This window comes from Rhinatrema bivittatum, chromosome 1 (assembly GCF_901001135.1).
Source record: "Rhinatrema bivittatum chromosome 1, aRhiBiv1.1, whole genome shotgun sequence".
In the NCBI taxonomy this organism is placed as follows: Eukaryota; Metazoa; Chordata; class Amphibia; order Gymnophiona; family Rhinatrematidae; genus Rhinatrema; species Rhinatrema bivittatum.
The window spans coordinates 423,645,026-423,659,042 of NC_042615.1; the positions used below are offsets into that span (position 1 = coordinate 423,645,026).

The 14,017-nt window shown below is 41.2% G+C and overlaps 1 protein-coding gene across 1 annotated transcript in view; it reads left to right on the forward strand.

The window, feature by feature from the left end:
- SHB (SH2 domain containing adaptor protein B) overlaps positions 1-14,017 on the forward strand; it is a 274,646-nt gene that overhangs the window by 105,784 nt on the left and 154,845 nt on the right. Inside the window, exon 2 of the mRNA XM_029603484.1 lies at positions 4,707-4,827. Within this exon, the coding sequence (XP_029459344.1) occupies positions 4,707-4,827 (121 nt within the window). The remainder of the gene's footprint in view (positions 1-4,706; positions 4,828-14,017) is intronic.

The following is a 14,017-nucleotide window of genomic DNA, read 5'->3' on the forward strand; positions in this document are numbered from 1 at the left end:
CATTTTCATAATAAAAAAAAAAAAGGGTTGAACAATGTCTAATTTACCAGAAACACCAATAACTTTCCTAGTGTACTCACCAAAAAGTTATAAAATCTAGCCTACCAGAAACAATTTCATACTGTACTCACCATTCAAGCTGAAATCTTTGGCTTGCAGGAAGGGAGGAGGGAGAGGATTCCCCCTTCCCCACCCCCTCAGAGCACATCTCTGGCCCCCAAACACTCATTTCCCCCTCCCAGCATTCTCATTCCTCCCCTCCTGATACTTGCTGTAGCCAGCTGAGTGCTACACTCCCTTTCTGCTGCTGCACAGAAGCTTCCTTGGTCACCAGTGATGCTGTTTGCTGCAATGCCGTGCCGGGTCTGCCTACGTGCTCCTGTGAACACTTTGCAGCTCTGGGTGTGCCTGAGATGGACAGGCCTCATCGGCAGCAGCCAATCATTACAACAGCAGAGCAGAAGTCCCACCCACCAAGCCCAAAAAAAATGCAATTGACAGGAAAAAACGCCCAATTAGAAGCAGCCGCACGCATGAGCGGATACACATGGCCTTGGCCGGCGTTCAGGTTGTAACTCAAAACTAAAATTTTGCTTGTAACCCAAGTTCATATTTAAGGCCGGTTGTAAATCGAGGGTCCAATGTATTCAATTATGATTCCAGATCATACTATTTTGTACTATTGTACAATGGATAGATGTGGAGGGGAAGAAACTTCTGTGAAGAATTAACTCCATGTTTTTGGAAATAGTAGGTTTTTTTGGACCAATCTTGTTTGGTAATTGAGATATAGATAGATTATAGATATAGATTTGAATGTTATAGATGAGGATTCATCTGTGACAATCTGAGACGCCTTTAAAGTGAGTGTGAGGGGAGAAATTAGTTTTACTGCCAAACAAAATACAAATAAGGAGATCATTAGATTGGGGAAAGATTGAACCAATTGAAAGGAGGCATATTTTTTATTTTTTTTATTTAAAAATATTCTCTTTGCACATTTCAAGAAATCCTCAAGTGATGTACAAAATTAAAATATCAAGTTGTAATTCATAAAACAAAACAAAAACATAAAATGGCATCCAAAATGATGACAATAGTTTATTCAATTGCAAAGCTTGAAATCTCTCTGTAATTTGTTCGTGTTGGTTTCTCAGTCATGTTCCAAAAAGGATATTTGTTGCCTTTTTCAGGACATTGATTTTTTTATTCCTCAGGGAATACTTTTTAGTATCTAACCAAAAAGACAAAATACAATAAAAATGATTTACTCATGGGACATACAGATGTTTTTTGTGTATGTATGGACAAACAGGGCTAAATCAGTCCCACATCTGGATGATTAGGTCAGATGGCATCAAGGATGGAACATATACTAGAAAGAGCTAGAAAAGCCAAGAAGGTTTTTCTGCTCTTGAACTGCTGTCACTACACAGTTGTGTGCCATGAGACCCACTTAAGTTTTTTTGGTTTTTTTTTTCTCTGCAGAAGGTGTCTGATGTGTTCCTGCATTGGGAAAGCTTCTCTTCACCTTTGGTTGCAAGGCTCCCTTAGTGTTAGGGTTTTTTCACTCAAATGCTGTACATCAGCCTTGATGTTCAGAGATTTATATCCCTTTTTGCTTTATTTTAAAAATGTTTTTATTTAATTTTGGCTGAAAAGAAAGCCACATGGTTTAAATGTTGCTCCATGTGCAATAGGAAAATGTCAATCTCTATCATAAAGATGGTATTTGGTGTCTTGGAATTGGACCTGATATTAAAAACTGTTTAATGTTTTCTAACACACGAGTGGCCAACTCTGGTCCTTAAGAGTCACAGACAGGCCTCGTTTTCAGGATATCTACAATGAATATGCATATGAAATTTGTTTCAATTGCCTCCATTGCATGAAATATATTTGCATTCATGTTCATTGTGGATATCCTGAAAACGAGGCCTGTTTGTGATTCTTAAGGACTGGCGTTAACCACCCTTGTTCTAACATGTCTCCTAGGGCCATGAAACTAAGAAAACTTCAATAAATCTTCCAGATTATTCTGAGTACAGTATCAACATCCATACATTTGAAGTAACTGGATCAAATAATGTGTTTTCAAAGCCATCCGCATCAAAATCGATCACTTTGTCCATTGAACCTTCCACAAACGTGGCCACCACTTCTTAGAAGTTGAAATTGAGGCCCGCAAAATTTATATCGATAGAGCCACTCTTACTCTCCTGGACAAACAAGCAAGGTCAAGAGAGAGAGCTATCGAGGGTAAGAATTGAGCTCCTGTAAATAAGCTTCAGTATTGATCCAGTCTATTGGCTACCCCAGTGACAATGGGGATGCCATGGAATTCTGCACTTCCAAGAAACCTGGTAGGAAGAAATTTCTTCCGTACAGAGTGCATCGATAGCATCTTTACCCCCCCCCATCCTTTTGTTTCATCACTTGGTTATATGAAGCAGATGTCTCCACTTGTAACTCATGAAGATTTACTATCTCCAATAATTGCTTTGGAGCGGTTACCAGGTGGAGAATATAAAAAGGAAATATAGAATGGTGAGAGATCACCTTACTCGACATCTAGCTGGACTTCAAACTTAATGTCAAATGAACCACTATGGTCCTTTTTAATGTCTTCTACCTTGGCACTAGTGGAACTATTAGTCTTTTAAAGTTGCATCTCGCGCCTTAGATTGTGGTCGAGCTGGCCATGCCAACATGGAACTCGAGGTTATCCTTCAAAGTAATTCGACTTCTGAGACAGGTGTTCCCTCCAGTACAACATAGAGTTGCTCCTAAGAGCTTGCCCCAAAGGAGGCATACATCATTCGGTACTGTATTTCATATATCCTCTTACTTATTTGAATCTGCTTCAGTCAAAAACCTAATGGGACTGTATTGATTTGCATTGAGATAAGGCTGAATCGCAGGGGATATCATCTGACCCGCTCGCTTCCCCTCTTGCTTGAAGACCTCTCCTTCACAGTTTTCATCAAAAGGATATTACAAGTGATTTCTTTTAACTTGTATGAAGAAGCTCCCATGCTAGGCTATGTTCCCTGTAAAGCTGTGCAGGGGTGTGCATAGCTCATGCAAAAAAAAAAAAAAAAGGGAAAATAAACTGGTGTTTCAAAAGAATACTGCAAACAAATGTGTGCACTTCATTGTATACAAGAACTTAAGGTCCCTCGATACCATTGCAGTTCCAATCCAACAGATCGCAAAGGCTCTTCACATGAAAATCTGGTAGACTTCATATACTAACCCTCTAGGCTAATGCATCCTATAATTTAACATTTGGATGAAATATTATAATGGACGTAGTGAATTAATACTGCTGCACTGTAGTAGTAATGGCTCAATAAATAAGTGTTTTATACTTTATACTGCAGTGTGGTACTCAAATTTATCCTTGAATCACATTTTCTCCTATCCCCAGCTTTGTAGAATTACTGATTTGAGTCTTTAAAAAAAAAAAAAAAAAAAAAAAAAGTGCTGACTACAAACAAAATAACCAGTTTTGCACATAAACTGATGATTGAGGATTAACATTTCAATAATAGTGTAATAAATTATTTCTTGTAAATATATCTAGCCTGTGTATATTTCTGTGAAAAAGCCCTTGCAAGCAGAGCTGAAAGCATACAAAGGGAGGTGAAATGGGTGATCTGAACCCAAGCTGATACTGTAAATGTTGTTCCTGTTTTTCATTTAGTCCTTAAACAATGAAGGTCATAATATGCCATAAACATTTCTGGTTTTTATTCTGATTTATATTTCATTCCTGAGGAGATACTGGTGTTCTAAATTTTTGAAAATTCTTCCTATTTAGTTAGTCCCACCATCAAGCTAAGCAAATCAAGGTGCTTTGGTGATTGTCTTAAACCATATGCGGGCATCATACTGGTCGCTGAACCAGAGCATGAATAACAAGAGTGGATTTATGGAAATATTTTAAAGAGGGTTTGACCATAACGAAAGTACACCTCCCTTCTAAAACATTGTAAAAATATAAATTATCGAGGCAAAGAGAGGAGACTATAGGTATAAATTTTAAAAAGAAATCAATGGGGCAAATGAATGAGCAAGTTTACATCTTCATGGATTTAGCTAGTATTCCTTTTTTATGAAGAATAATGCAATATTTGAATTCTTACTAAATGTAAACAACTTTGTTAAAACTCCTTCCCAATGTCTTAGATATGTTTTAAAATATCCAAGATATGTGCTGGATTGGTTTAGAAAAATCAGTCTGATCTACTAAATTATTTTTTCTTTATTTATGAATGGGTTGTTTGTTACTCATATTTTTCATAGGTCGAGCTTTTTCTATGTTGTCAAGTTACTGGTACATCCCATAATTGATTTTAGTAACCAATGGTCCTAAATGGATGTGTAATTATACTTCGCAAATAACTTTCACGCTACCTAAAGGGAAAATGCAGATACTTCCTGACTGGATGGATGCTGCTGTTTTTTTTTGTTTTTTTGTCACTTGCAAATATACCAACATTAAAGTTGTCTATATAGCCAAAGCTAAGAAGCAATTTTTTACCCAGTTAGAGGGAGAAGAAGCTTCCTGGGATGCCTGCTGATAATTCCATTCTGATGAAGGTGTGGAAAGCTAACATGATTGTCACTAGAGCTTTCTTTTAGACCGAAGAGCAAAAAATAAAATAAAAATACTATAATGGGTGCCATTTTCTTGCTTTCAGGTTATAATAGCTGATGACTACTCTGATCCATTTGATGCCAAAAGTGAACTGAAGAACAAAGTAGGAAAAGGAGAAAACAATGGCTACATGGAACCATATGAGGCTCAGAGGCTAATGACCGGTAAGAACAAGCGTCACCATTAACTTGAAAATAAAACTACTTTAAGCCCATGCAATATGCAAGCACATGGTACATAATGTGAATGTAGGAAAATTATTCATTTCAAGGTGAAAATGGAAGTATTTTAAAGCCTGCATTTAGGAGTATTAAATAAAAGTAATGTATTAGGCATGTTAAGCTGCACCAAAGAGAACAGCAGCATAGTTATTTGAATGCTAGCTTATACAGCTGTATTTTTTCCTTTAAGTTTGATGTTGGCTTTTATCTTGGTGTCACTTTGAATTGGTTTATTCTCTACCTTAAGTGTACCAGTTCAAATGGATTTTTGCTTTCATTATTAAACAGCACAGAGATTGCTTTCAAAGGAGCAAAATGCTGTAGTAATCTTGAGGCTTTTTCTTCCTTTGATGTCTATATTGCCTTTATTTTGTATCTGTATAGCCTGTTGGCTAACTGTAGCTGTGCCCAATAATTTTAAGCTCTTACCTCTTGAAATGTTTAAACATAGTTGCATCTTCCTTCATGAACATAGTACAGTTGAATTTGATGAAATGGACTTTAAACAAGACTGAAGGTAGACATGCTATGCGGTGTAGAGTCTTGTTCATGTTCACATTTTCAGCTTTGTAGCTGAGTTATGGCTGTTGGAATGGTCATCACAAGTACAGTACCTATGATTGCACCACATTGCTAACTTGTTCCCTTAATTTTATTTATTAAAAAGGGCTTGGTGACATTGTGCATTCTGATGTGAAAACAAGACATAACTTGGGACAATAGAGACCTGTGTAAAATGTTCTTGAAAATTGCAACACAATCTTGGCAGTATGTGTATGTTGTAAATAGGTTTGGTTAGATTTTGACATAAAGCAAAACGTAATGATGTTATACTCTTGAATAACTTGGGGTCCAGACTGTCACTCTTCAGTGTGTTGCATTCATGTCTTTGTCGCCTTATGGAAACTGGAGTATGTGTATGTTCTGAATCTTATGCAGCTGTCTCCTTTGCAGTGTTGATCTGTTTGCTTCCTTATTTCCTATATGCTGCTGGTTCTCACTTTTAAAACTGAAACACATTTAGAAAGCTCCAAGCTCTTCATGACATAACAGATGGGGTAAGAAGGGGGGAAGTAAAGATTGCTCCAATTGGGAGAGGAAGGAGAAGAGAGGAGTGATGAGTTCAGTTGGAAGTGCTGAAAGCCTTTGTGTGCTCACAAATCCTGTCCAGGTGCACATTTTTGCATTCACATTTTAAACTCCTGATGCATTTAGCATACCATTTGCTTATTGCATCGGGTGTTACTTTTTTTTTTTTTTTTAAGCTCCTGCATTAAGAAACTGCACTGAATTTTCAGTGCACAGTCTTAACACAGGGCTTACTACATTGGCCTCTAAAAAGGTGCAGAATGGAAATACATTAGCCACCCTCCAGTCTTGGATCCAGGATATATTTATTGATTTTGGCTTTCTTCAGAATAAGACCCTATTTGCCATATCTTTTACCTATTTACAAATTCATGTGGTCATTGTCAAGATCTTAAAAAAAAAAAAAAAAAACTACAAGGAACTCTCGTCAGCTGTTCAGTATATTTTGTTACTATATAAATATTTAGAGAGAGGGGATTAAAAAGATGACTGGCTCAGTCTTAGCAGTAGCCTACTAGTGAACTTTGCATCTGGACTCCCATATATGAATGAATGCTTGGCTTGGCTGCCCAGACAAATGGAGCCAACGCAGGAGGGAGGCTCAGGAAAATTCTTTACTGAGGGGGCAGCTGATGCCTGGAATAGCCTTCCAGCAGAAGAGGTAGGAGTCAGCACAGTGACAGTTCAAGCAAGAAAGAAAAAGGGAGGGAGATTACACACAAAGTAAATGCGTTTTAAACCATTTATTGCATGCCTTCCAGTCAAAAATGCTCAACATGTTAAAACAATATATAACCAATAAAGATCATAATGTGGGCAACCAGGTCCCCTGTACCCACCCTACTTATTTCTCAGAGGATAAGCAGGATGGCAGTCCTCACACAAGGGTGAGATCGGATGGAACCCGGCCCAGAACTTTGATCTCTATTCTAGAGCTTTTAAACATGACCTGCTGAGCATGTGCAGTTAGTTATCACCCTACCCCCTGGGCACAGACTCCCTCAGTATTTTTTTTTTCCCGTGGAGCCATGTGGTCATGGTATTCAGCTTTCTCTCTCCTCGGTTATTGTGATTTTATTCTGGATCTGCAGCTGTTTTTCTTCTTCGCCTTACGGTAGCGTATTTTATTTTCCTTTTTCAACTTTCTGCCGGCTGCATGGCGCTCTTTAGTTGCTATGCAGCCTGGCAAAGACTAATTTTATTCCTTAATAAATACTGTCTGCAGTTTAGCTTGTGTGTACTCTCCATGCTTGTCTGTCTTTGTACCTTTGCCTGGTGCTGACAGAACTAATGGAATGCAGTCCATGGGTGATCGGCCTAGGGCCTCTAGCCTGGGGACTCGCCTGAGTTCTTAATGGGTAGGGGTTCCATGTCATTTCACCAATTTCACCAATCGATTGGCATTGATGAAGGCATGGACAGTGAAGGGACCAAGGACCACACGGTTCCTATGGGGGGAGGGGGGGAGAGCTCATCCTCCCCAAATTCTAAGGAATTAATTTCCATGGGCAGGAGTCCTGGTCAGTGTTGCCCCCCCCCCCCCCCCACACACACACATTTGACAGAGCTGGCAGTGCAGTCTCCTTGTTAGAGAGGGTGAGCAAGAGCCTGGGGAAGCGCATTGCTGCTGTACCTTCGGTGCCATGCCTGGTAACGGTTGCCCGTGCACACTTGTGCCAGTGCATTAATGGTCTGATGTGTCAGTCAGCATCATGTCGGGAACCAAGACTGCTATTGAGTGCTAGGGTCACCCTTGATGCCATCAAGTTTTCGGGGTGCCCTTGATGCCACAAGGGCCATCAAGCACCATTGAGCACAGAGCACATTGTCAGTTGCCCTGGCTGGGGGCAGGAACCCTTCAGTGCTGTAGGCGTTGGTGAGCACCATAGACGTGAGCACCATGGGCTCTCGAGTCAATCTTCTGGTGCATAGAGTATTAAAGTGCCATGGGCCTTGATGTGGCGGATTAGCAGTACTGACCTTGAGTGTCATGTTCTAGACTGCATCAGGGACCAGGACTGCCATCGAGTGCCATGGTCGCCCTTGATGCCATTGAGGAATGGGACTGCCCTCAAGGCCATGGAGTGCTATGGAAGCCATCGAGCGCCTGGTCACCCTGAAGGCTGGCGACCACCTGGGCATGGGGTTCCTGCTATGGAGCCCTCGGCCAACAAGGGCTTCTAGGCTAGGGTGGGCACGGAGCTGAGGAGTGCCAGGGTTGCCATCGACCCAAGGCACTGTGACAGAGCAGGGGTCCCCTAAAGCCCTTGATAATCCTCCACACCTAAGCCCCCAACCAATCTCCATTGCCGTCATAGTCGTAGCACATTTGTGTCCAGTTCCCCCTAAATCGAAATACACATTTCTCAAAACCTAGGCCCATGGATGGGTAATCCCTAGAGGCCCAATGCCACTGATGCCTTCCCAGTATGAACCGAGAGCATAGAAACATATAGAAATGTGTTGCGACCGTCTCTGCCCGATGTCTCCACTCCGCCCACCTTACCGCATTGGCGACTCCCTCCGGGGTTGATGGAAGGCTGGCTGCCGCGGCATTTTTTGGCCGTCCTTTTCCGGCATCCCCGGACCGGCCCAACGCTGCAATCCTCCATGTTGACCTGATGCCTAGGGGCGGGGCCCCACCTCAAGTACCAGAAGTGGCGCGAACCTCAGGGGCATCCCCCTGAGATGACATCATCCGCTTCAGATATTTAAAGGTCTCTGAATTGCTAACAACTTGAGTTAGCAAGGATAACTGATACGGATTCGTTCTTTACAAGCTACTCTGCCTCCTCGGACTAACCAGGGGTACCCGCTCCTCGGGGGCCTCGTCCTTTTACTTTGTAGGTTGCAGTCTGGAACCGGTACTCGCTCCTCGACTGCCCTCGTTCCCGGACTTCTTCGAATTCACTTCTGCCTGGAAGTCCGCACTGTCTACTACATTTGTGAGTTACCATCGCTCTCTCAGAGCTTTCCCTGGGACCAGGTACTCACTCCTCGAGGGCCTACTTCATTCCATCTCCTGGGTTTCTATGAGACATTGTGTGAGTGTTACAGTCAGGTTATGTCCATGAACTCTGCATACCCTGCCTACTCAGTATATTTCAGTTTCTCTACAGCTCAGCCTCCAGGGATTGCTGTTCCAGTATCTGAGGGACTACAGCCCAGCTGGGCACTTCCAGCTCACTACCTCCACCTCTGGTGGTTCAGTATATTGTCTAATAAAAGAACTAGTGTGTGTCTGTCTCCTAACTCTGAGCCTGACCGGTGGTCCCTCTCAGGATCTTCCCCCAGGGGCGTGGTCATCTGCCACGGCCCAAGGATCCACCCACAACTCTCCTAAATAATAACAAAATGACAGCAAAAAAAGACTAAACTGCCCATCCAGTCTGCCCAGCAAGCTCCCACACTTATTTTCCCATACTTATGTTTCACCGACCACCAAGTTCAAGGCCCTTGTTGGTAACTGTTTGATTCGAATTTCCTGCCACCTCCTGCTGTTGATGCAGAGAGTAATGTTGGAGTTGCATCAAAGGTGAATCATAAGGCTTAATAGTTAAGGGTAGTAACTGCTGCATCAAGCAAGTTACCCCGATGCTTGTTTACCCAGACTGCACAGATCAATGCCTTGTTGGATGTCTGAATGTAAATCCTCTTTTCCACATTTCCCCCTGCCATTGAAGCAGAGAGCAACGCTGTATCCGCATTCAAAGTGAAGTATCTGGCTTAATTGGTTTAGGGTTGTAACTGCCGCAATAAGCAAGCTTACCCCCACACTTATTTGTTTACCCAGACTGTGTAATTCAGTCCTTGTTGGTTATCTAAATGCAAATCCTCTTTTCCACATTTGCCCTTCCCGTTGAAGCAGAGAGCAATGTTGGAGTTACATTAACCGTGTGAAGGCTTATTGAGTAAGGGTAGTAATCACCAGGTAGTAGCCACCATTCTAGCAAGCCACCCCCATGGCTCTTCTCTTCATTCCCATCCTCTAGTGTTTATCCCATGCCCCTTTGAAATCCTTCACAGTTTGTCTTCACTACTTCCTCCAGAAAGGCATTCCAGGCATCCACCACCCTCTCTGTGAAGAAATACTTCCTGACATTGGTTCTGAGTCTTCTTCCCTGGAGTTTAAAATCGTGACCCCTGGTTCTGCTGATTTTTTTCAGTGGAAAAGGTTTGTTGTTGACCATGGATCATTAAAACTTTTCAAGTATCTGAAAGTCTGTATCATATCACCCCTGCTCCCCCTCTTCTCCAGGGTGTACATATTTAGGTTCTTCAATCTCTCCTCATAAATCATTTTATGAAGACCAGAGAAGAGTGATAAGGATTTCACGTTGCCCAATGCTTCCTTCAATTCCTTGTGTCAGCCCTGTTGAAGACATCGCAGTAGCTCCCACAGAACCTGCTTACAAGCCAAAGGTCCAGATTCCTGAACAGGGGCAGAATGGCCTATCGGGGGGCTGGTCAGTTGCCTGCTGTTGAATGTAGTAGTCCCATGCTGTGGAGCTGCTGTGATCAACACCAGCTCTCCATAGCTGCTTTTCTTATAGAGCAAGAGTCTCCCCCAAGGCTCTCCACTTTATTGTATTTACTTTCTTTTTCTGCAGCAACAGTAGAGGCTGTCTAGACTGGTTCCTACTGCTCTCCTTCAGCTGCGGCAGGAAAGATTTGACTGCCTCCACTTGCACCAGATCTGCCTCTCCCAATGGGAGGCAGATAACAGACCTCCAGTTGCTACCTTAAAGCCTCCTTCTGCTCTCTGCCAATGGCCTTATCATGCTGTGGAAAAAATAAAAAAACAAAACCCAGTATGGGGCCTTGCAGTCCACCCCTTCCTGTGCCAAGGAAGACATCTTCCTAAAGCAATAACTGGCAGCCCACCCATTTTCCAGGGGCGCTGCCTGGTTCCTCCACCACTACCACAAATGTAAATTAAAAAATTGTATTTTTAATTATGGCAGTGAGTCACTGAGCTGTATGTAAAAGCGAGTATATTTGACAATATCAGTGAGCATGTATGTGAGCCAGCGTCTGAGTGAGCATGTGTCTCTGTGACTGTGGATGTGTTTTATATGTCTGAACATATGGGTGATTGTCTGTACGCATATGTAAGTGCGTGTGTCAGCATGTGTGTCTGAGAATGCATGTGTATGTTAGAAAGAACAAAGTCTGTGCACAACCCCCATCCAACTAATCCTCAAAAATCAAAGGTTGACTGGATTCAGAAGTTCCCAAGTATGGAGAGCAGGAGATTTATAATCCTCATTACTTTACTTTTAAATTTTTGATATGTCTGCTGTTTAGAAATATTTTGTTGGCATTTTGGAACTTTTACACATTTTTGTGTCTTTGATTATTGAATATGGATATTAATCAGGTTTGAAATACTTTTTATTAATATGGGTTTACTATTTTATATTTCCTGATTTTGTGGTTTGTTGTTTTCATAGGAATGTTTGTTTTTCCATTGTGGCATAGTATACAGAGGTGGTTTTAAGTTTGATTTTTGTCAGCATATTTTTATTTTTTCATTATGGTCTCTTTATTCTGTATTTAGCAAAGGTCTGTCTGTTCTTCGTGTGCCAAGGATAAGTATTCTTCTAGTGTTTAGTTTCTGTGTAGAAATCTATAGCAGTTTTGCTTATTGTTTTTGCCTTAATATAGGAGGTGTATTGGTGTTTGAGGGCTTGGTGTAATATTTGCAGTGTTGCATTTTCATAGGTAGGGTTATTATTTAAGTGCTGGCAGTTAGTGCTGTTTTGGAATGGGAGGTTTACTATATTGTAATTGTATTCTCGTGGCTTTCTGAGGACCTGCCCACACCCAATGGGCCTGATTTTAAAAAAGCATTTTCTCGAGTAAAACTGAGTTTTACTCAAGTAGGCTTTTGAAAATTGCTACAATATTTGCCATTGAATTGTCCATAGGGTTTACTCACGTAAGTGCACTTTACCTGAGTAAATGGATTTTGAAAATTACTACAATAGTAGTTACATTTACATACATAACTTCTTTTGAGAATTACCCCCAATGTGCATTTCTTAAAATAGGCTTAATACCAAATGGCAGGGATGGCCAACTCTGGTCCTCAAGATACACAGCCAAGTCTGGTTTCAGGTTGTCCACAATGAATATGCATGAGAGAGATTTGCATGCATTGCCTTTATTGTATGTATTTATTTTATTTAATACTTTTATATACAGACATTCATGACATCTGTCATATCATATCAGTTTACAGTAAAACATAGTGTCATAACTGACAATAACAACCAGAAGGAGCAAAAAGATACAATCAAACAGGGGAGTGGAACTTGGGAGTTGGAAAGACAGAGGGAGCAAGTTAACTTAGAATTAAAATACAACTATAGAGATGGGGAGCTAGGGGAGGCTTTAAAATTGTTACTGGGCTGTTGCAAGAGTACGGGGAATGTCTGTTTGAACTGAAATAGGGCTGTTGTGGTGATTAAGGGAAAGTCTGTTTGAACAACCAGGTCTTGAGGTTTTTTTTAAAGTCCTTAGGCAAGGTTCCTTGTAAATACACCTCAAGAATATTTAATGTGGAAATCCTGAAAACTAGACCTGTTTATGGCTAAGTTGGCCACTCCTGCCATTAGCGCCAGATTTAGGTATAGGCAACATAGGCAAGTGCCTTGAGCGCCAAATTCTGATGGTGTCCAAAAACGGGGACTCCCCTTCTGTTCTCTGACTTTTAGGGGAAGAGAAGCCCTTGCCCCAAGTCCTCTGGCTATGGGCAGTGATATCTTAAATCTGGCCCTGGCAACAAGCATCTGCCTAGGGTGCCAAATTCTGAAGGCATCAAAGGACTGGGACTTCCCAGTTTTTTCAGGGAAGAATTTTTGCACCCCAATCCTCTGCCTGTGGGTTCCATAATCTTAAATCTGGCCCTGCCTGCCATATGGTTTCCAAGTGTTGTTTTTACAGGGTTTTCTGGTTGGTGTTATAGCAGCGCATGTAAATATAATATGCAAGCTGTTGTAAGTGATATTTTTACCTCTAAATATTGTATGCTGTCCTTTTACATTTTTTTTTTTTGAAGGGGTTAATAAATGTGGATAAAGGTGAACCGGTAGATGTAGTGTATTTGGATTTTCAAAAAGCTTTTGACAAAGTCCCTCATGAGAGGCTTCTAAGAAAACTAAAAAGTTATGGGATAGGTGGCGATGTCATTTCGCGGATTACAAACTGGTTAAAAGACAGGAAACAGAGAGTAGGATTAAATGGTCAATTTTCTCAGTGGAAAAGGGTAAACAGTGGAGTGCCTCAGGGATCTGTACTTGGACCGGTTCTTTTCAATATATTTATAAATGATCTGGAAAGGAATACGACGAGTGAGGTTATCAAATTTGCGGATGATACAAAATTGTTCAGAGTAGTTAAATCACATGCAGACTGTGATACATTACAGGAGGACCTTGTGAGACTGGAAAATTGGGCATCCAAATGGCAGATGAAATTTAATGTGGACAAGTGCAAGGTGATGCGTATAGGGAAAAATAATTCATGCTATAATTACACGATGTTAGGTTTCATATTAGGAACTATTACCCAGGAAAACAAATCTAGGTGTCCTAGTGGATAATACATTGAAATAATCAGCGGCAATCAAAAAAGCAAATGTTAGGAATTATTAGGAAGGGGAATGGTGAATAAAACAGAATGTCTTAATGACTCTGAATAGTGAGATGGCACCTTGAGTACTGTGTACAATTCTGGTCACCGCATCTCAAAGAAATAGTTGCGATGGAGAAGGTGCAGAGAAGGGCGACCAAAATGGTAGCCTTTCCCCTATGAGGAAAGGCTAAAGAGGTTAGGGCTGTTCAGCTTGGAGAAGAGACGGCTGAGGGGGGATGTGATAGAGGTCTCTAAAATCATGAGACGTTTAGATCGGGCAAATGTGAATTGGCTATTTACTCTTTCAGATAATAGGACTAGGGGGCATTCCATTAAGTTAGCAAGTAGCACATTTAAAAATAGTCTGTGAAAATTCTTTTTCATTCAACGCACAGTTAAGCTCTGG